We start from the raw sequence: 21,144 nt of genomic DNA on the forward strand, positions 1-21,144 counted from the left end.
GAGACAGTTCCCAGCCGATTGACACAAGTTACAGTGATCGAAATCCTTATTGCCCAATTGTAGCATCAATTTTCTCCAAGATCGCATCGCGGTATAGTTCCATTCCAGGACTTCGTGGATGGAAAGCCTTGATTTGCCGGGTAGCATACCAGTCCGAAACATCCTGCGCGTTGAAATCTCCATCTTTAATGCCCTGGGAGGCGTTTCCATATGACCATGCTATCGGTGAGTCCGGGTCTTGGGTGAGAGTGATAGAAGCAAGGCATAGCCATTTCTGCCATGGATCTGGATCCGAACCAAGCGCTGTTTTACAATTTGATGGGTCCGGCAGATTGATCCCATTTTGCTTGAGATAGGAAATATCACTCGCATCTGACGAAGTCACAGTATCGCCATCATAAGGGAGATCGGACCAGCCGCTCAAAAAGAAGTAAGTGTTCGGAGCGCTCGAGTCAGGCTCATGAATTCCTTGCTCACACCAGCGGTGCGAGTAGAATTTGCTTTGGACATCAACGTAGTACACTCTCGTGAAACCAGCTTCAGTATTGGCATCTTGAACGGCAGCCATGATTACATCGTTGAGCTGAGAGACCAGCAGATTGAGTTCTGCGCGAAGAGAGGTTGTAAGGTAGACAACGCGGTTCAACCACGTATCAGTTGGAGGCTTGTAGCCACTCCAGAAATAATGAAAGGTGCTTTGGTCACAACCCGTGGTGTCTTGGTTGAAGAACTCGGGATAACCAGTGATAAATAGAGAGAGATCAACTTGTTCGACCTTGTCCAGGATCTGCTTGTAGAGAGTTTTGAGCTTGTACCGTAGGCCGTTCTCTCCTTGGTCATTCATCAAAGCGCGTGCCTTGTCCTCGGCATCAACGCACCATTGGCGATAAGTTGATCCATAGTGCCAAGTAGCTGGGGTCACGATGCAATTCCAAACGATATCAGAAAAGCCAAGATCGTTTCCGCCCATAGTCAGAGTGGCCAGATTTGCAGAAGATTGACTACTCCATTCTTGAATTTGACGTCCCAAACCAGTTGTGGTGTCACCTGAGCAGACTTTCTTTTCGATGGAAACAGAACTATCTTGGAGTTGCTGATAAATCAGGTCACCGTAGTTGTACTGACCTACACGACACTCGTCTGTCGTTGTTGCCCCGGTGCCCATTCCTGCCACAAAGGAATCCCCAAATGAAACCACACCATAGATTTCGAATGCACTCCCGTGATCAGACATAAGGGGGTTATACTGTACACACCCCGAAATTGCTGCTGTCGACAGCTCAGAAACAGATTGAGCAGACACAGGGTTGGGCGGAACGAGTTGAACTTCAGTGCCAACATTTTCACTGAAGAAAATACCAGCTGCAACAACGGCCCAGGTATCCGCATTGGTCTTTGAAAAGTCCGCATTACAGACCCCATCCTTTGTAGGGTCGTTGGGATCTGCACAAAGGTTTCCCTTGAGACCAGCGTAAGGCTGGCACCCTCGGTTGAATGTACCCTCGGCAAGCAGTTTGCAACTCTCCCATCCGTATGCAAAATCTTTGGCCTGAGGCGAGTGAACTGGACTCTTCGCAAATTTGGAATGGGTCATTTCGTGAAGAAGGACAGCAGACCGCGTGTGATGTGCATCTATAATGCTTGCTGGGGGGGTTTGGAACTTATCGAACATGGCTGCTATTTTGCTATTTTGGAAGAATCCAGGGCAGATATTCATTGTTTTTCGGCCAGCATTCATGAACGCAATGTCGGGCGTTGAACCTGTACATGGTTTTGCAGTGAAGTTACAAGTGATCTGGAGACCAAACTGAGAGCCATCCAGCATCAAACCAACTTTATTGATAGGACAATAGCCGTAACCACAAGCGTAGGAGCACAGCCCGATGGAGTCGCCTTCACCTGTTCCAGCGATACATGCTGGTGACAGGAAATCAGAGACCGTGGGAATTGGCATAGCATGCTCGACAGTATCACATGTCTTGCTTGGACAATATCCGTAATTGCAAGCAAAGCTGCAGAGGCATTCGTAGTTAGCATCTCTGCCTTCCGCGGGATATCCAGTAATTCCTGTCGCGTTAGGCTTGGTGTGAGCCGAACCTATTTGCTCGCAGGTACAGGCGCCAACAGGACAGTAGCCGTAAGAGCAAGTGAAGTCACAGAGATCGTTAAAGTCATAAGCTCCTTTACCCTTGGTACACTGCTGACCCTCAAGATCAATGGTGGCACTGTGGGGAAGTGATCCTTCTAACATTTACTTACTGAGCCTACCTAATATTGATCCCCTCATGAAAGTGGCGGCGGACATTATCATATATTCACAGAGGCATATAAAACTCCACAATGAGAGACGAAGGATCTTGACGTGAATATACGCCTAGGTATAGGTTTATAGAAATAGTGTGAACTAACAGAGTCGCCGCGAACCAGTCATCACGTTCTCTAATGCATAGTCTTTATCCAGGATTCAAAGCTACGCTAGTGCTCAGATGAGGCTACAACTCAGTAGAGTTCCCGTTCATATCTAGCACTCAGTCAAGCCTCGAAATCAAAGAAGGTTCTACCAAGTTGAGAATTCTAGATCCGGAAACGGAGATCAGAGATCACTGACCTCATGAGATTCAAGTTATATGAGAGACAACGAAACGAAAAGAAACGAAAAGAACTCCAGCAGAAAAACGCCCCACGCATGGAACACAATGAATAAAGTAAAAAGGAAAAGACAAGGTCAAGAAACTCGAAACCATGTGCGTAACGAAAAAAGAAGATGAAAGTGAAAATGAAAATGAAAATAATGATAGAAGATGCGCATCAAATGTATCAAATGCAAAGACGTAAAGAGAGAAGAGCGCTATACACGAAAGCCTCAACCAAGACATCGCGAGGTCCAAAAAGGGAATGGAATCAAATAGACGAGATTTCTCAGGCATGCGATGATGCAGATTGAATTATAAATTACCCACAAGAATGACAACCAGATTTGAGGCGGGATTTGAATATCCAAAAGCCGATGCGAAACGGGCATATGGGGAGTAAGAAATGAAATGAATTGTGATGGGGAATCATGGCGTGTGGGATGAGACGGGTCAAGACCAGACAAGGCGATGTGAGATTTGCATGAGACGTGATGAAAATGCAGAAAGTAAATGAATTGCAGGCTCAGAAAATGACGAAACGCTTTTGTTTCGCTTTATCCGCTATTGAGTCAAGTTAGTTTCGAGGGTTGCTTGCTAGATTTGGTCAGGGCTTACCTTGACTATTTGCATCGCCCTTGCGGAACCTCCCTCCAGAGCGAGCGGCATGCGCTGGATTCGCCCCGTCGGCTGCGGCACGAATGGCTGCGATACGATGTTTGGCACGCTCGTCACCCTGGTCTGCGGCCTTGACGTACCAGACGTTCGCCTCGAGCGGGTCGCGACGGCAGCCAATGCCCATCTCAGTGAAGTAGCCAACAGCGTACTGTGCCTTGGCAAGGCCTATGATTCAAACATTAGAACAAAACACGGGGTGCAATTAACTGGGGAATGAAAGTGCACTCACCAAGAGCAGCAGCACGCGTAGCCCACTCGTACGCCTCATTCTCATCTTTCTCAAGCACAGGCTCCGCGCCCACGAGATACCACGCACACAGCGCCATCATGGAAAGTGGATGCTGTCCGCTCTGCGCAGCCGATGTGTAAAAGTGGATGCTGAGCGCGGGATCACGCGGGCAACTCAGTTTACCATGCTCGTACGCATCACCCAGACGGTACGCAGCCTCGACATGGCCCAATTCTGCAGATTTAGTGAACAACTGCGCGGCATAGGACTCGTCCATGAAAACATCGTCTCCATAGCCGGTCTCGTGCATGACACCTAGTTCGTATGGCGCGGAATTATACTGTGAGTCTGAGGATTCTGCTGCGCGCTTCATCCAAGTGATGCCGTCGCGGTAACGCTTGCCCAAACCCATATCACCAGCCAGACAAGCTTTGGCCATACGGAGCATGGCGCCCGGGTGATTCTTTGATGCGGCCTGTCGGTAGAACTGGACTGCACGACCTCCATCAACGCGGACGCCCCAGCCAAACTCGTAGCAGAGCGCCGTACGGTAGCACGCTTCGACGTGGCCGTGTTTGCTGGCTGCGAGGAAGGTGGGGAAGGCGCGTTCATAGTCTTCTTTGCCTTTATTGAATAGTCCCGAGGCGTACCCGTCCGCGAGATAGTACTGTGCAAACGGGTAGCTGCGGTCTGCGAGACGTTGGAGAATAGATTTCGACTCGCGCATGAGCCGTTGGCGGGTGATGGAGGTAGAGTCTTCGAGATCGACGGAGGGCATCTCACGCATGGAGTTGATCATGAACACGGCGAATTCGTATTGCACTGCGGGCTCGTCGGTTTTCTTGACATTTGCGAGGTACATCTCGAATGTTTGCTTGTGGCTCAGCAAGGAGGCATTGTTGCCGACGGCGGACCGGAGGAGCGCATTATCGAATTGCGGGGCTGTAGGGCCAGCTTGAGGGTATGATGTGTTTAGCAGATCCAAAACTGAGAGTGAGCGATTATCCGGAGATGCGGTAGAATTGCGTGATGATGATCGGCCCTGCATATACGGCGATGCAGAGAGATTGCGGCGGTGGTTCCCACGACCTACATCCGACGTCGAAGAGTAATTTGACAGGGGTCGTGAAACTCGAGATCGCCGCACAGCCAGATTACCCGTCGAACCAGAAGGTTTGTCCGCCAAGTTCATTCCCAACGTGGATTGCCGCACATTGGATGCACTCTGCTGCTGTTGCTGGTGATGATAGGTCAGCGGCTCGTAGCCATCTGAAGTCTGTGCCACACTTTCCAAGCTACCGCGCGAGGAACTATTATGGCTCAATCCCTCTTGCTCGCGCAAGGAACCGCTTTTCTTCGGATCCTGGTCATCTTCCTTCACTTGGTTTTCAACCACTGACCACGACCCGCTGCTGGCCGGGGTATGACCGTACGGATGCTGCGACGCATATTGCGGGGCTTGCATGGAGTCTCGCCTTGGTGGGAATGCCGGATTCCAAGGTTGTCGTGGCTGTGCATGGTCCTCGATAGACATGTTCATGAATTCGGGAATCTCCAGCTGTGGTGGTTCGGGCACATTGACAAAGTGCTCGATCTGGGCGGTGGATGCCGGGGGGATTTTAGCGCCATAGTCGATTCTGACCGGAGATCGCGGGGAATCTTGAATGACTGGCGTGGTCTCGGAGTCCGGGGTCACCACTGAGATGGGTTTACGCGCAAGTTGGCCGCCCTGGGAGCGCTGGGGAATTGTGCGTGGGGTTGCCTCGTGGGAGGGGGAGGGGAACGGAGGCGTTGATCGGAGGTATGCTGGCGGAGGGGATGGGAGGGGAGGGTGTTCGGCAGCCATGGAAGAGGCCATGTTGAGCCCGGGGATATGCTGCGATGCTGCGATGCTGCGAACGAGATGCGGAATTGCGAGCTATCCAGCGAGGGTGTCGAGCTCCGTGTGGGATATCTCCCAGCTTGTGACTAACGACGGCGAAAGGAGACGGGGCGATCCAAATTAAAACGAGTGAGGCGAGATGACGGGAGCACGGGGCAGATCGGCTAGGCAGATTGCGACATGAAAAGGCACCGAAGAGGACTAAAAGAGATGGAAGAAAGAGAAAATCCAAGTTGAGATCGATTCCAACCCGATCGCGGCGGTCTTCTCCTTTCTCCAAGTCTGGGGAAAAGAGAAACAGGGTTTCCAATGAAAGCTCGAATGGGTCGTGGAGCCTGGGATAGTCGAGGGTCGGGTAGCCCCAGTAGTCCCTGGTCGTTTATTCGTTCAGTGCCAGGTGGAGGTGAACCGGATAGCAGAGCTACTGTAGCAGCGCAAAGTTAGCAGGAAGAGGGGGAGATGCGGGTGAGGATTTCAGAGGAAACCGGATTTACCTGGCTCAGTTCCTGCATGGAAAAGAATACAACGAAGGTAAGGTTGCGGGACAAATTTTCATGAAGCGAGGGGAGGGGGTGTAGATGAGTGGACTAGTTAACTACCTCCCCGTGATCATCCAAGGGCAAGGCCACTACTCCCAAGACCAGTCGTGCACTAAGCTGAGTTGTCCAACTCCTGCCTAGGAATAATCTATTCCTCTGATTGAATAATAATTGAAGAGTTTAGTCAAGAACTGAAAAGGCCCGCCCATCCAGCCAACGGCGTTAAAGCACGCCCCCTCCAGGGTCGCCTCCACTCGCGGCCATCGCTACGGTTGACTACTCCCCCTCGATCGATAAAGCTTTACGAGGTTTGGGGTCAAGGTTTAACTTGGGCCGTCCTATGGAATGGCCCGTCGGAAAGGTCTGGGATTCTTGATTTCCTACTGGGATATCCGTGACTCTTGGAGGATATCTGTTGGCTATCGTTATCGACCGCCTGTAGAAGTAGATCTCGTTATCAGAATCAAAGATGATGAAATTCTACTAGAATTGGTAGGCTGCTAGACAGTAGCCGCGGTGGTCAAAAAAAAAAAAAGGAAAAGGAAAAAAAACCCGAACATCATGCGGCGCAGAAGTGGGGGCAACTATTATTATGTGAGCCACTGAATCAGGTCAATTCGATCCCCCATACTCGGTACTCCGTGCTGGGTCCCAAGTGAATGACTCTGACTAGTGGACGGAGGTACCCTGTACGGAGACAGGACTGCACTTGCTCTGCATTGGAGTCGACTACTGCAAGAAACTTGGCGGTTTCTATTCTTATGCCCACACCACGCCTCGTCCGGTCTTACTCTCCTCTTCCTCGTATAGCGCGGGCTGAAAAAAAAAGGCTGAATGGAGATCTCAACCCGTCTCCTCTTTGCAGCTCCTGGACCCAATTAAGCTGTTGAATATGGAGAACCTCATCGCACACCATTCTCCAATAAAAGGCCCCCTCGCCGACCCATCCGAGGACGCATCCAAGAGCTGCATAGCTCTGCTTTGTACAACCAGGCCAGGATCGGATCTGTGATCCACTGGCCCCACCAACAAACACGCGGGAGTGTGCACCTTGGTTCAGTTAGTCCTACAGTCTTGGAGCCAGGCAGAGCCCGATGCCGATGGGAAATCGCCAAACCCACATTCTGGGCACAGATGGAGGCTTTTCAAAGGCCTCGGGTACGACGAGATCTGGTTGGTTCTCGGTATCGACGTCTGAGCCCTTCCCGTGCGTTCTTTTTCTTTCTTTCCTATTCAGCCTCCGATTAGCGAGATGGAAAAAGGTTCAAAGTTCAGCTCCCGCGCCACTGCCAGAGACTCCGAGTGGGCAGAGCATGGCAAACGGGTCGCCAGTGAAGAAAACTCATCCGCTTTGGCGACTCTGGAATAAACACGAGGAAATAGATTGCATCCAGACAGACCTGCGTCGAGGCTGGCCTGTCCAGTGCGTGGCAGCAACTAGGTCATAGGTTCAGTAATCCACGATCGCATGAGCTGGACATGATCCCATTCCATCCGGAGGATAGAGTACAGCACATTCCGCACTCCGTCATGACCCGTATGGAAGGCAGCGTGGACTCTGGCGCCACGGTTCACACCGTAGCCGCTGTGATGAGACAATCTGACACTGGCGGTCAAGTCAGCACGAAGCCAACGAAAAGCGTCGAGATCCCCTTGGCGAAGCAACATTGCTTCTGCGTCTGCGCGTCGTCCGGATTTTCCAAGATCCAGGTGCCAGGTGCAGAAAGATCCAACAAGGGAAATAGGGAGGAATTGAGTTTTGTCGATGCCTCTCCTGCGAGGCTGGTCGTCGGGCGGTTTGGGTGGTGTGTACCTTGTTCGCTCGCACGGCCCGATCCACTGGCCCTCTTACCTCGTCTATACTATGTACATCACGTACTATATATAACATCGACCTCCTTGCTGCGTGTACGTACGCCGATGAGTGAATAGAGAGCAGAATTTTCTGGATTTGAACACGAATACATGATCTACTAGCCTCTATATGACGATGTTCTCGCCACCCCATCAGGGCTTCTTACTATCGTCAAGACAAGTGTGATACTCTACACCCATCACATCCTGTAGTCCAGTTGGTACTGTAGAACGGTGCAACATGCCTCCTTTGCCCCATCGTGCCGCATACCAACGCCACACCCCTCCCGATCACCAGTGTCAGATGCAAAGATCCACCGCATTCCAGTCCGAGCTGGAGAACGTGGTCACCATGCGCTGCACCGCGCTGCATAAAGGGATACCAGCACAGGATGCTCGCAGGCCGACCAGTCGATTCGGGTTCCAGGGCGTCCAAGGATACTGTATAGAGAGATCTTGCAGGGCAATGCCTACCAGAGGTCCAATGCAGTCTCTAGACTTGAAAAATAGCCAGTCTTGCGGTCGTTTAATGCAAACCGTTAAGACCCCGACCAAGTCCTACTGGTCGTACTTTGCATGTAAATCAAGCATCAAGTCTGTCAGCGCAGCTCCGCCCCAGCAGGGCGGACCAAGTGCCGCGATGATCGCCCGTCCATTATTTGTCGATCTCATCGTATGGTGCTCGAGCGCAGGGGCAGAAGCGGCGAATTGGCGAATTGGCCCCCTGTTTGCTGGAGAGTTACGTCGGAATTATTATCGAACACGAACATTACGAGCTTCGTTGTTTGTACGACGAGAGACACGAGAGCCTCAACGGTCTGGACGCCTCGATTATATTGTTAATGCTAGTTAGCCGAGTCGCAGCTGGAATAAGAATTATTGAGAAGTCACTATGACAATTTGTAGACAGGAGATACATACATGTAGACAGCTATATAAATTGACATCCTGCAAGGTATATCTCGCTAGCAGCAATTAATAGCGAGCTATCGTCTACTCAGTCCACCTTGAATTGAATGATTTTTTGTTGGCTTCTTTAACGCTCGCTGTGCTTCGCCCGTTTTGCTTCATGGATTGTTGCGGGGAAGCCGCTGAATGACATTTACGACAAGGCCTTAGCAGCATGGCTCGTATTTGCAGGGATGTACAGCTCACGGGGTTCGCTGGCGCTATTTATTTCCAATCTAGAGCGTATACGGGATTATAGCGAAGAATCTTCCAGGCAGGGAGGATAGATTGGAAGCGATAGATCAGATAGCGGAGGAGTTGTGCAACCAGTATGCATAATTATAATCAATCGTTATGCGGAGTACCTATGGCAAGAACTGGCTATCACAGTTGGAGCGCAAGGTATAGGTATAGCGGGCACGGGCCAGTACCAGAGCGCAAAGTCTTCAGGATTATCAGTATCGATTCGGGTCATTATCGACCGTTCTACGTCCTTTCCCCCAGTGAGATTCCCACCAAGTCTGGGTAATGATTTGGGTGGGGGATATGGGAAGTAGTAGTAAGACAACGTCGACGTTTCTGTCTCTGGTAAGCAGCCGAAAATAGCAACCCCGTGACCAGCAGACTTTATTGAGTCCCCGATCAAGTTAGTCCCCATCATCTAAACCAAAGACGCCCTCGGCTTGATCTTCCTCAGCACGACAGCAACCGAGCCGGGCCTAGCCTTGAGGGGAATAGCGCCGCCTGCTTGGCGCCGTGTGATTTGTTCCCACGGCGCACTTGGCGGAGCTCCACGGGTCGAGGCACCAATCACCCGGTGATTGGTGGGATGCGGAGGGTTTGTGTACCAGCCCATTGCCCCTAGCGACAACCAGGAGATTTGAGGGTTGCAGTTGTTCATTTAGGGGGTTTTGCTTTGGGTGATTGGGGTTTGATGTCCACAATTTAGTGGTCCGCAGGGTAAAAACAGTCAGATCTGGAGAATCGACCAGAATATAGTTAGTTGAAGCGACACTTATCAGTAATGTCAGCATAATAACTGCCAATCAAATACCTAGGCAACGTCGCGTTGAACATCGAATCATTGCTAAAGAGTCTTGCCCACGGAGCTAATAATACAATCCACTCGGCGAAGTAATAAAATACCTCCTGAGATAGTAATCCGTACTAGTTAACTTAAGGGCAGGTCCCTTCAGAGTTAGCTTGTTCACTAGAGTTCTGGGCCCGTGACTCGGGGACCCTGAGTCCTCCTCCTTGCCCCCCCACAGAATCACTCGGTCGACCTTGTCTCACTTCTGGTTTCTACTCTCCAGTCCTCGACTCGCCCTTCACAGGTACCCCCCCATTCTCAACCCGTCAAGAGGTACATCCTGCACTCGCTATCGGTGGCCTATCCTCTCGTTCAAAGTTCATCCTGACCTGCTGGTCCTCCCCGTCGCTCGCTCCTCGACCCATCGCGTGTGGACCGTATTTTGTTTATTCTCCACCCCCGGCCATCGTTGCACCGGCCGACCGCTGTCCAGCGCGGCTATCGGGGAACCTGCAGTGGTGCGCCAGTCGAGACTGAATTTGAGCCCGCAGTGTTCATTGATCGGCTCATCCTCGAACCGCACCCGAGATTGTGCCTGACGAGGAACCTGGGCTTCCCCTCTGGTGCGCGATCGGATACGAGTTTCTGCGCAAAATCGGGCAGCCCCGTTTTCTCCGTGAATCACATCAAGTCGATTATGTGCTAGTCGCAAGGCAAAGCAACCACCTCCTCAAAGAAAGAAACTTTGCAAAACACCACCCGCGGTGCATGATTGCGGCGATCTAAGAGTGAGTGTGATATCTTCTCCATCGCAGGCCAAACCTCGCCTGCTGTTTCGCAGCCCTCTGACCGAGACCCCGGAGTCAGAACCGCAATGTCTTTGCCGCAAAGGCCTGGTAAGGCCTCACCCCGGCGTGAGGAGCGCAGCGCTTTCCGCGAGCCCTCTCATCGTCGGCGGCACCGAGACATTGACTCTGGCACCTACAGCGACAACCCAACTTCGCCGTCTTCCCACCGACACCACCGCCGCCGATCGCATAGCCACCGGAGGGCCGCTGAAACGGATGAGGAACGCGTGGAACGCGGCGGCGACATGAAACGCAAGAAGAGCCTGATCAAGCCGGAGCGACGCCATATGGACCGCGATCACCCTAATTACCACTATCGACAGCGATCGCACCGCATGCCCGTCCACCCCTCCTCCACGGGCGATGACCCCCTGCTCGATCGAGACCCCGAGGCCGAGACTAACAGCTCCAAGAGTTTGGATTCAAAGTCGAAGGAACAGCTGTACGGCGCGCATGGAAACATGAATAAACCCATGGACCGCGCGCCCAGTCGGCATCGGTCGAAAAAGAAGAAGAGATCTTCTCACCGAACGTCGAAGAGCGGCACATCTGCCGAGGAGAAGAGGCGACAGAAAGCAATGGAACAAGCGCGGCCGCCGGATCTGTGGACGACGTATTGTGCCTTGGTCAGTTGCTTGGTGCCTGACTTTGTGCTCAAATGCTTTGGTATGCCGCAGAAGGAACAGCGGACGGCCTGGCGAGAGAAGATCGGCTTGATCAGTTTGATTCTCATGATCGCCGCCTTTGTGGGTTTCCTGACCTTCGGTTTCACGGCTGTTGTCTGCGGGTCGCCCCCTCTTCGCCTAAAGGTCAATGAGGTCGGCAATGGTTACATGATCTTCCATGGCACGGCTTACGACTTGACCAAATCGACACACCCCGCCGCCGAGGGCATTCCAGCAGGTACGAACGTCTTGTACGATCTCCCGCACAAGTACGGCGGTCAAGATGGCAGCTTCTTCTTCCAGCAAGTCAACGGTGCCTGCAAGGGACTTATCACGGCCAAAGACGGCGGCGGTGTCCCGACCAACTCCCAGGGAGACCTTGGTTGGTATTTCCCCTGCACTGCGTTCAATCAGGACGGCTCCTCCGAGCCCAACTTAACAACTTCTTTCTACGAGGGCTGGGCCTGTCATACTAGTGGCTCTGCGCGGGATGCCTTTTACAAGCTATCTGGATCCGGAGATGTGTATTACACTTGGGAGGACACGAAGAACAAGAGCCGAAACCTGGCTGTGTACTCTGGCAATGTCCTCGATCTGGATCTTCTGCGGTGGTTCAACACTGACCAGGTGGAATACCCGGCTGAATTCGATGAGCTGCGACAAAACTCCGCTGTTCGTGGCGTCGATCTCACCTACTATTTCCAAAGCGGAGACCAAAAGAAGATCGGCAAATGCCTGACCCAGATCATCAAGGTTGGCAGCATCGACACGGACACCGTCGGTTGTATTGCGTCCAAGGTCGTGCTCTACGTCTCTCTGATTTTCATTCTGTCCATTGTCGTCGTCAAGTTTGCCTTTGCTCTGCTCTTCCAGTGGTTCCTGGCGCCTAAATTCGCGGCGCAGAAAACTAGCATGGCTTCTGATGCCCGTACCCGCAACCAGCAGATTGAAGACTGGTCCAACGATATCTATCGTCCTGGCCCTCGTTTTGCCGATCCTCCCGTACCTGAGCGTGTCAGCAAGCGCGCCAGTTTCTTGCCCACCACTTCTCGCTTCTCCAGCCCGTATGTGGTTGGTAGTACTAGCGGCAGCAGCAAGCAAAATCGGCAATTTGTCACCATGGCCAGCCAGAACTCGACCTCTCGACTGATGCCCGGTTCTGCCAACAGCCACCCCATGTACAAACTCAGTCACAACAGCAGTGGCGGCACTCTCAGCGTCGATAACTCCCGTGTTAACCCTGGTGCCAGTCGCACGAGCCTCGTGGTCCCCGGACAACAAGAACCCGGGTTTTCGACAATCATCTCCGAGTCTGAAGGTCCCGGTCCTGCGGGCTTCATTCACGAGTCGGTCGTTCCTCAACCTCCACCTGATTGGCAACCCTTTGGCTTCCCCTTGGCTCACGCTCTTTGCATTGTCACTTGTTACTCGGAAGGCGAGGAAGGCATTCGGACAACGCTCGACTCAATTGCCATGACCGACTACCCGAACAGCCACAAGACGATTCTCGTTATTTGTGACGGTCTGATCAAGGGTAAAGGTGAAGAGTTCTCGACTCCGGAGATCGTGCTCGGCATGGTGAAGGACCACGTCATTCCTCCAGATGAAGTCCAGCCCTTCTCCTACGTTGCCGTTGCCACTGGATCCAAACGTCACAACATGGCCCAGGTTTACTCTGGTTTCTACGACTATGGCGAGACCTCTATGATTCCCCCCGAGAAGCAGCAGCGCGTGCCGATGATGGTTATCGTCAAGTGCGGTACCCCTGCCGAAGCAACTCAGTCCAAGCCCGGTAACCGTGGTAAGCGTGACAGTCAAATTATTCTGATGTCATTCTTGCAGAAGGTCATGTTCGACGAGCGTATGACAGAGCTCGAGTTTGAGATGTTCAATGGCATGTGGAATGTTACGGGCATTCCGCCAGATTTCTACGAGGTTGTTCTCATGGTCGACGCCGATACGAAGGTGTTCCCGGATAGTTTGACGCATATGATTTCGGCCATGGTCAAGGATCCCGAGGTTATGGGTCTTTGTGGAGAGACCAAGATTGCCAACAAGACTGATAGCTGGGTTACGATGATTCAAGTTTTCGAGTATGTTCTGTTCTGTCCATCGGTTGCGGCTTTGTTGATCGTGTCATATACTAACGATGATTTCCCCGCATAGATACTTCATTTCTCACCATCAGGCCAAGTCTTTCGAGTCCGTCTTCGGTGGTGTCACCTGTTTGCCCGGTTGTTTCTCGATGTACCGCATCAAAGCTCCCAAGGGTGGTCAGAACTACTGGGTGCCTATCCTGGCCAACCCGGACATTGTCGAGCACTACTCTGAAAACGTGGTTGACACCCTGCACAAGAAGAACTTGCTGCTCCTGGGTGAGGATCGATACCTGACGACACTGATGCTGAAGACCTTCCCCAAGCGCAAGCAGACCTTCGTCCCGCAGGCTGTCTGCAAGACTGTTGTCCCAGACAAGTTCATGGTCCTGCTGTCCCAGCGTCGTCGCTGGATTAACAGTACCGTGCACAACTTGCTTGAACTGGTGCTCGTGCGCGACCTCTGCGGCACATTCTGCTTTAGTATGCAGTTCGTCATCTTCATCGAGCTCATCGGTACTCTGGTTCTCCCCGCCGCCATCGCCTTCACCATTTACGTTATCATCTCCTCCATCGTGCGCAGGCCAGTGCAGATCATTCCCCTGGTGCTGCTCGCTCTGATCCTCGGTCTGCCGGGTGTTCTGATCGTGGTCACCGCCCACCGTCTCGTTTACGTCCTCTGGATGCTGATCTACCTGCTTTCCTTGCCAATTTGGAATTTCGTTCTGCCGACTTATGCATTCTGGAAGTTTGATGACTTCACCTGGGGCGATACTCGGAAGACAGCCGGCGAGAAGGACAAGGGCCACGATGACGCAGAGGGTGAATTCGACAGCACGCAGATCACCATGAAGCGCTGGCGCGACTTTGAGAAGGAGCGCCGTATGCGGAATAATGGCTGGACGCAGCCGCAGCCGCATGCTTCTGGTGGCGTGAACGGGTACCCGAATTACGAGGCGTATTCGGATTATTAGAGCGGGTCTATCAAAGCAGTCACGTCTCTCTTTGTCCAAAGGCCCAGTTATTTTTTCGTTTTCTTGTCGAATGCTTGGTTTTTGACTGTGATTTATTTTCTTTTGCCATTTACATACCATTTTCATACCATCGTACGTACCATATGAAGCACTTTTCACTCTCGGGCGGCGTTTGATGGTCCTTTTTGCATTAATTTGTACTTAATCTGCAGGCTATACTTGAGTATGGCGACGATGCTGGTTTCATTCCTTTTTATCTATATTGAGCTAATGTGCACTAGTCACGAGATTTTACATATATGTCTATCATTGCCCCTTCTTCCATACTTCTATTCCATTTTATTGTCTCTTGTTGTATAATTGTATAGCGAACGGGCTATTGACACTTGTGTTGATATGAAGATTGGGTGCATACCAGACATTTCTTTTTCCAGCCCCTTCGTGCCCAATTGAATCCATATTGCTTTTTCTTGGGATCTATCTGTTCTGCCGGGTTCAGCTGTGTTTCGACTTGTATGAAACCCGATAACCTGTCTTCTCCACATTTTGAGGTGATGCGTAGCTATTCGATCTTGCGTCCATCTCATCTTCATCTTTCCGAAGCCTAACAAGGGCACCTGCAGGCATCAGAACATAGTGGAGCTCCAAGGGCATCCATGATCTCCCATCAGACTTCCGAACGTCCGGAAATACTTTCCCTGATCAACCTGATTTGACAAACGCATTCCAGAATCATGATATACCTCGATAGCTTTTCACATACTGTATACTCGGTCCCCTTTGATCTCCACCATTCGCCACGTACAAAGACTGTGGCTCCTATAAGCTCTTTGGCCCTATATGACGCTGACCAGCTCTGAGGTCCGCTCCCAGCTGGCTTAGGGGGATTGGCTTGGATCACCCTCGCTCGGCCCAAAGCGTGCCCAATGGATCAAAGCGCAGGTCATCCGGGCATTGGCCAGGCCGGATCTGCAATGCGTCGCTCCCTGCATGATTATTTACATCGAGGTGCAGGGAGGTGCTAGGGATTGCGGTTTGAGGGATGGAAGGTAGAGGAGGTTGTCTACAGTACAACTCGTACGACTAGTTATATGAGATGGGACTATATACTCTGTACCTCGGTTCTGAAGTATATGATCAGGTCTCTTACCCTAGGAATCCCCGGCGGAGTCCCTTGGGACACTGTGGACTTGACTTTACCAAGTGGCAGCACCAGAACGTGGCGCTGCTGACTAAACAGCGATGCTCAGGTAAACTAACCAACCCTCAATTTTGAGGACTTCATGCAGTGAAGAGTTAGAAGGATCAGTTCGGCACTTCTCAGTCCAACTCATCGTGCTTCCAACAACCTCTGTCTTTTACTTTCTTATTCGTACATCATCTTTGATTCCTTCTTCAGCTGCCTGCACTGCCCCTCCATCGCCAACTGGTCGACCGCCCAGTGACCGCCCAGTACATTCTTCCCCACTCCGCCTCCACTCCACTTCTCGTTTCGTCATCTTACATTGCGCTTTATCAGCCTCGATTCCTTCCTATTCTGGGACTGCACCGCACCACCTCGGGATAGTTCGAGCTCCCACTTGACCAACAGTCCCACATCTCCGCGACTTTTACTTCCCTACCCCCTACCACCAACGTGCTCCACGTTCCCCCCTCGCACATCCCACTACTCCCACCTGTCATGTCCGACCAGCCCATCCGACAAAAGTACGCTCAGACTGTTGGTGCCTGCTGAACTGATCCAGCTTTCCTGGCTACGTGCCTTTCCCAATCGCATCGCGTGCATCCGCCGCCTTCCTGGACGCTAGCCCCAATAAACGGCCTGCGCTCAGTTCCCCAACTCTCCAACGCCAGACCTCCGCTTGGGAGGACTTAACGGCGTGAAAGCCACGTTGAAGTCTCTCGCCCTGGCGGTGACGACTACTCTGTCCTCCCTCGATACCTACGGTCGCCCTCCATTATTATCTTCCCCGGCGCTGTCTACTGCGCTGCCCGCAAACCCCGCTATCCCGGTTCATCCATCCCTGGTCGCCTGTGCAGCCCGTGCGATCTGACCATCTTCTACATACTGATCGCCGACTCCAACCGTCAAGCCTCGCTGGGCATTTTTCTTCCGCCCGCATTAACTACAGTTTCCATCGGCGCCTGAGACCCAGAAAGCCACGCGTTGTGCGGAAACTTCAGGGCGTATCAGTCAGCTGCCAGTCGATAAACGCTCGTAAAAGTCAAGAAGGATAGAGGGAAGGAGAGGATCAGGGAAAGAACCGCGCCCCCGAATCTAGGATCTTGCGCGCATAGAGACAGTGCGAGCCTCCGTTGGAACAGCCCTGTGTAACCCCCGCTGCCAATCAACCCCGGACTTATTCGCTTTACCGGGATTTGAGTATATTATCTACTGGTGTGTTCTGCATTGTGCCTGGCACAACGCTCTTCAGATCACCTCCTTTCGGCTGTTCCGAGGTGCGGGCTTTAACTTTCCAGGGTTCCAACTCTCCTGCTGGTCTCACCCCGCCATTTCGGTATCTTCCCCGGACCGGGAGACACCTGCGCCCTTTCCGACCCTCCATGACGGGCAATGCGTGGTGACAGCAACGCTGCAACTACGCTGCCGTCGTCAGACTTGCCTCGCCAGTCAGACTATCTCTCTCCACCGGCGTCTCGCAATGGGTCATGTGATACTGCTGGAGTGCCAGCCCGTCCACGTATGAATAGCGATCCGTCAGACGTTCCCAGCGGCAGGTCCTCTACCCTCGATGGTGATGATGCGTCAGCCCTGAGCATGGAAGCTCGTCGTGGCTCGCCTTCGTCTGCATTTGCGACTACCGCCGTCGATATGGCCGCGCAAGAGGATCAGCGGTTGCACAATGTGGGGGTTGCAGCTTTGGCAGCTGTCGCGCAATATCCCCGTGCTGTCAACGATGAGAGCGGTTCTTTCGTTGTCCATCAGGTCGTTAATGCTGTGACCGGAGGTACCTCGTCGTTCTATCGACCCGGTGCCGCGCTCATGGAAGTGGAAGGAAATGCCTCGGATCCTTCGGCCGACAGGATCTACTCGACGCAGTCTGGCGTGAACAGCTTCCTATATACATCGGAGGATCAGTCGCTGGATTCAGAGACAAGTGAGAGTGACATGGACATGGAAAGTATTGTGCAGGACTTGATTGAGCGCACTGCGACATGGCAAAACATCGCGACGATAGCGGGTCAGAACGACCACAAGGATATGGTTATGGACTATGACTCTGTTCTGGAGGAGGACAACCCCTCGCCATCGACCATTCCCGATGATGATCTAGATGATTTACTCCGATTTTATCCTGACGAAGAAGAATACTACCACCAACATATCGCCGGGCACTCACCGCACGAGACTGCGATGCACGATGTGAATCTGGATGAGTTTTACCAAACTATCAGTTACGAACCGACGAATCCCACACCACCGCAAGTTCCGGCGGTAGCGCCTGAATTCCCTCCGGCAGGTCCACTTCCCGTGGACAATATACCTGAAGAAGAGCCTGACTGGCATCCTGCCTCCATCATCCACACAACCAGTATGACTATCCCCAATCGTCATGTCCAATTATCTCACTGACGGTCGTAGCATATGAGCGAAATCTCACCATCGACGAGTTTATACAACGCTGGATGGTCCATTCCAACATGATCCCCAACAGCTTCCACTCGGAGAATCGAGTCCCTCCACAACTGCGTTCTCTATCCAAAATGATGGGCTGGAAACAACCTCTAGAGATTCGCCGCCCAAGCGGATTCAAAGGTCGATTCTATGATCTCCAGCAGATGCCTTGGGCAGAAACACTCAAGGTGAAACGCTCTGATGCTCGGGGGTTGCGTGATGTATGGTACACTTCCTACCATAACCTTGATTACTCCCACAATCTCCTTGCAGAAAGGCTCCCACAGGACGAGATCTTCTTCCAAGAAAAGTCCATGCATACAGAGCACAAGGCGACCGTGGAGCACTTTCAACTGCGCAACTTGATGTCGGTGCCTGGATATAACACCGTCCATTTTGCCAGTCGGTCCAAGGTCTACTCCTGGACGCCCGACTTCGACGATATCCGTTGTCTTATTGACCTCACCCGTCCCGCCCCGGAGTCCGGCTTCCTCGGCCCGGTCAAGATCTCCAGTATGAAATCAGCGTACGGTCTCACAATCGCAGGCGGGTTCTGCGGCGAGTATGCACTACGCGGGACCAGCGGCGAAGGCTCCGGCGCAAAAGGACTAGTCACTCCCGATTTCAACGATGGTATCACCAACCACGTCGACATCATCCGCAACCGATCCGGCAGCTCGCCCATCTGCGTTTTCGCCTCGAATGACCGACACCTCCGTGTCCTGGATTGCGAAACAAACATCTTCCTCTCCGACCAAGAACTCTCCCGCCCAATCAACTGCACCGCCACATCTCCGGACAGCCGTCTCCGCGTTGTCATCGGTGACTCCCCCGACGCGTGGGTCATCGAAGCTGACACCGGCCGCCCCGTACACCCGCTCCGCGGCCACCGCGACTTCGGCTTCGCCTGCGCCTGGTCCCCCGACATGCGACACATCGCAACAAGCAACCAAGACAAAACAGTCATCATCTGGGACGCACGCACCTGGCGCGCCCTCGAAACCATCGACTCCGACGTCGCGGGCTACCGCTCCCTCCGCTTCTCCCCCGTCGGCGGCGGCCCGCGCACCCTCCTCTGCGCCGAACCCGCCGACCGCATCTCCATCATCGACGCGCAGATGTACCAGTCGCGCCAGGTACACGATTTCTTCGGCGAAATTGGCGGTGCAGACTACGCGCCTGATGGCGGGGCGATTTGGGTCGCCAACACGGACCCACATTTTGGCGGATTCATGCAGTTTGAGCGCCGTAATTGGGGGCAGGCGTTTGGGTTGGCGGATTTGCCGAATGAGTGGGTTGGGGAGGGGGAGTTGGACGGGGATGAGAGGTGTGTTGCTGGGGCGAGGCAGAGAGAGTTGAGGTTTTTGAGGACGTTGGAGGATGAGGAGTATGAGATGTTCATGTTGTGATGGGTGGACTTGGACTTGTAGGGATGGTGGTTTATTTGCTTTTTTTTCTTCTGTTTTTGGTTTTTTGCTGATTTTGCGATTCGATGCATTCTGATACCCTGGGCTTTTTGTTTTCTTTTTTAATGCATTGTTTCCCTCGTTTACTTTTTTCTATTGTCTGTTCTGTCTTGGTGTTGTTGGCTGTCTGATGTATGACACGTATAGAAAGACGCGAGTCGACTGATGAACTTGAATTCTACTCCCCCTGGCTGCTCTAAAAGTAAACCTCTAATGGGCTAAAACTGTACTACTGTAATCATCTCCCGCACATTTGAAAACGTGCCATGTCTAGCTGCTGCGATCTCCACGTGTTTGAAGTTAATCGCCGAATGGAATGTCTAGCGCCGAGCACTATCACCCTCCTACTCGGGACTACCTACAGTAGTAGGGAAGTAGGCACTACCAAATCACTAACCCCTTCCAGGACGATGAACCTGATATCAAAAAGATCTAAAATACAGTCTCCATGCACTAAACCCGGCACATACGTGGCCAACCAATAATTCTCCAACCCGCAAAGCGACTATCGTCATTTCAGCTTCGATCTGTCTCCACCTATCACTAACACTAACACCCCCCACCCCGCCACCGGATCGATCCAGCTCAGGCTCAGGCTCAGGCTCAGATTCAGGCTACGTAAATACCCCTCATCTCTCTCACACGCAACAACTGTACCTCGTTCCTTCCAACCCCGTCTCTCCTCCATCCAATTCTTCCATTTCTACCTTCCACATCTCCATTATAACAATGGCCTCTCGTGATTACTACGATAACAACGACCGCGGAAACGGAAACTCGTATAACGAGGATTCCTACGGCCGCCGCGACGAAGGTCGGAACCAGGGCGGTTCCGGGGGCGACTCCTACGGCCGCGACGAGCGCCGCAACGACTCCTACGGCCGTGACGACCGGCGCCACGGCGACATGAACGACACCCGCTACGAAGGCTCGCAGCAATACTCCGGCGGCGACGACTTCAGCAGCGCGGCGAACCACGCGCAAGCACACCACGACAGCCCAGACAGCAGCTCGCTGTTCAACTCGGCGCTGTCGTTCCTGAACGAGCGCAAGGGCCAGTTCCAGGATCCGGCGCGGATCGAGGTCGACGAGCAGCATGCGGTGCAGGCGCATAATGCGATGTACAACTCGGGCGGTAGCGAGGCGGGGCGCAGCCATGATTCGTCGACTGTTGGTGCGGGGGCGGCGATGCAGGCGTTGAAGATGTTTACGTCTGGGGGTGCTTCGGATGGAGGTATGGATAAGAATAAGTTGATTGGGATGGCGATGGCGCAGGCGGGGAAGTTGTGGGATCAGAAGCAGGGGGCTGGGGCGAGTATGGTAAGTTCTATGAAGCGTGTTTGGGATGATGGGTGATTGATTGTTTCGTGTTGGAAGTGATGCTAACTTTTGGGGTTGTGGGTAGTCTGGTGATAAGCAGTCTGCTGTTAACAGTGCTGCGGAGATGGCTTTGAAGATGTACATGAAGGGCCAGGGTGGTGGTATTGGTGGCACTGGTGGTCCTGGTGGACTGATGAGCCTCGCCAGCAAGTTCCTGTAGTAGACATGGATGCTGTTGTCTGACAGGGTCTACTAGTCCCGGTGAAGCAAAGCTTGGATTTGGGGCTGCGATTTATTCTGAAGCATACGATGCGCATTTCATCATTATCAGGTGGTGTCTGTTCACAA

The 21,144-nt window shown here is 52.6% G+C and overlaps 6 protein-coding genes across 6 annotated transcripts; 3 read left to right on the forward strand and 3 right to left on the reverse strand.

Moving 5' to 3' along the window:
- Positions 1–46: 46 nt before the first annotated feature.
- Positions 47–1,672, reverse strand: N7458_003844 (SGNH/GDSL hydrolase family protein; the record flags this gene model as incomplete). The annotated part of the gene is made up of 1 exon (XM_056907226.1): positions 47–1,672. The coding sequence occupies one exon, from the start codon at positions 1,670–1,672 to the stop codon at positions 47–49; it is 1,626 nt and encodes a 541-aa protein (XP_056767953.1).
- A 1,565-nt stretch (positions 1,673–3,237) lies between these two features.
- Positions 3,238–5,395, reverse strand: chs3 (putative chitin synthase activator (Chs3); the record flags this gene model as incomplete). Its single annotated transcript, XM_056907227.1, has 2 exons — positions 3,238–3,473; positions 3,538–5,395. The coding sequence occupies 2 exons, from the start codon at positions 5,393–5,395 to the stop codon at positions 3,238–3,240; spliced, it is 2,094 nt and encodes a 697-aa protein (XP_056767954.1).
- A 4,026-nt stretch (positions 5,396–9,421) lies between these two features.
- N7458_003846 (uncharacterized protein) lies at positions 9,422–9,661 on the reverse strand (the record flags this gene model as incomplete). The annotated part of the gene is made up of 1 exon (XM_056907228.1): positions 9,422–9,661. One exon carries the CDS (start codon positions 9,659–9,661, stop codon positions 9,422–9,424), a length of 240 nt encoding a protein of 79 aa, XP_056767955.1.
- Positions 9,662–10,664: 1,003 nt separating this feature from the next.
- On the forward strand, positions 10,665–14,373 carry chsF (chitin synthase CHS3; the record flags this gene model as incomplete). The annotated part of the gene is made up of 2 exons (XM_056907229.1): positions 10,665–13,396; positions 13,470–14,373. 2 exons carry the CDS (start codon positions 10,665–10,667, stop codon positions 14,371–14,373), a joined length of 3,636 nt encoding a protein of 1,211 aa, XP_056767956.1.
- A 2,575-nt stretch (positions 14,374–16,948) lies between these two features.
- N7458_003848 (WD40 repeat domain-containing protein) lies at positions 16,949–19,419 on the forward strand (the record flags this gene model as incomplete). Its single annotated transcript, XM_056907230.1, has 2 exons — positions 16,949–17,927; positions 17,978–19,419. 2 exons carry the CDS (start codon positions 16,949–16,951, stop codon positions 19,417–19,419), a joined length of 2,421 nt encoding a protein of 806 aa, XP_056767957.1.
- Positions 19,420–20,205: 786 nt separating this feature from the next.
- N7458_003849 (uncharacterized protein) lies at positions 20,206–21,016 on the forward strand (the record flags this gene model as incomplete). The annotated part of the gene is made up of 2 exons (XM_056907231.1): positions 20,206–20,796; positions 20,882–21,016. The coding sequence occupies 2 exons, from the start codon at positions 20,206–20,208 to the stop codon at positions 21,014–21,016; spliced, it is 726 nt and encodes a 241-aa protein (XP_056767958.1).
- Positions 21,017–21,144: the final 128 nt, after the last annotated feature.

Source organism: Penicillium daleae (genome assembly GCF_028827525.1).
Source record: "Penicillium daleae strain IBT 16125 chromosome Unknown utg000004l_segment0_segment0, whole genome shotgun sequence".
Lineage (NCBI taxonomy): Eukaryota > Fungi > Ascomycota > Eurotiomycetes > Eurotiales > Aspergillaceae > Penicillium > Penicillium daleae.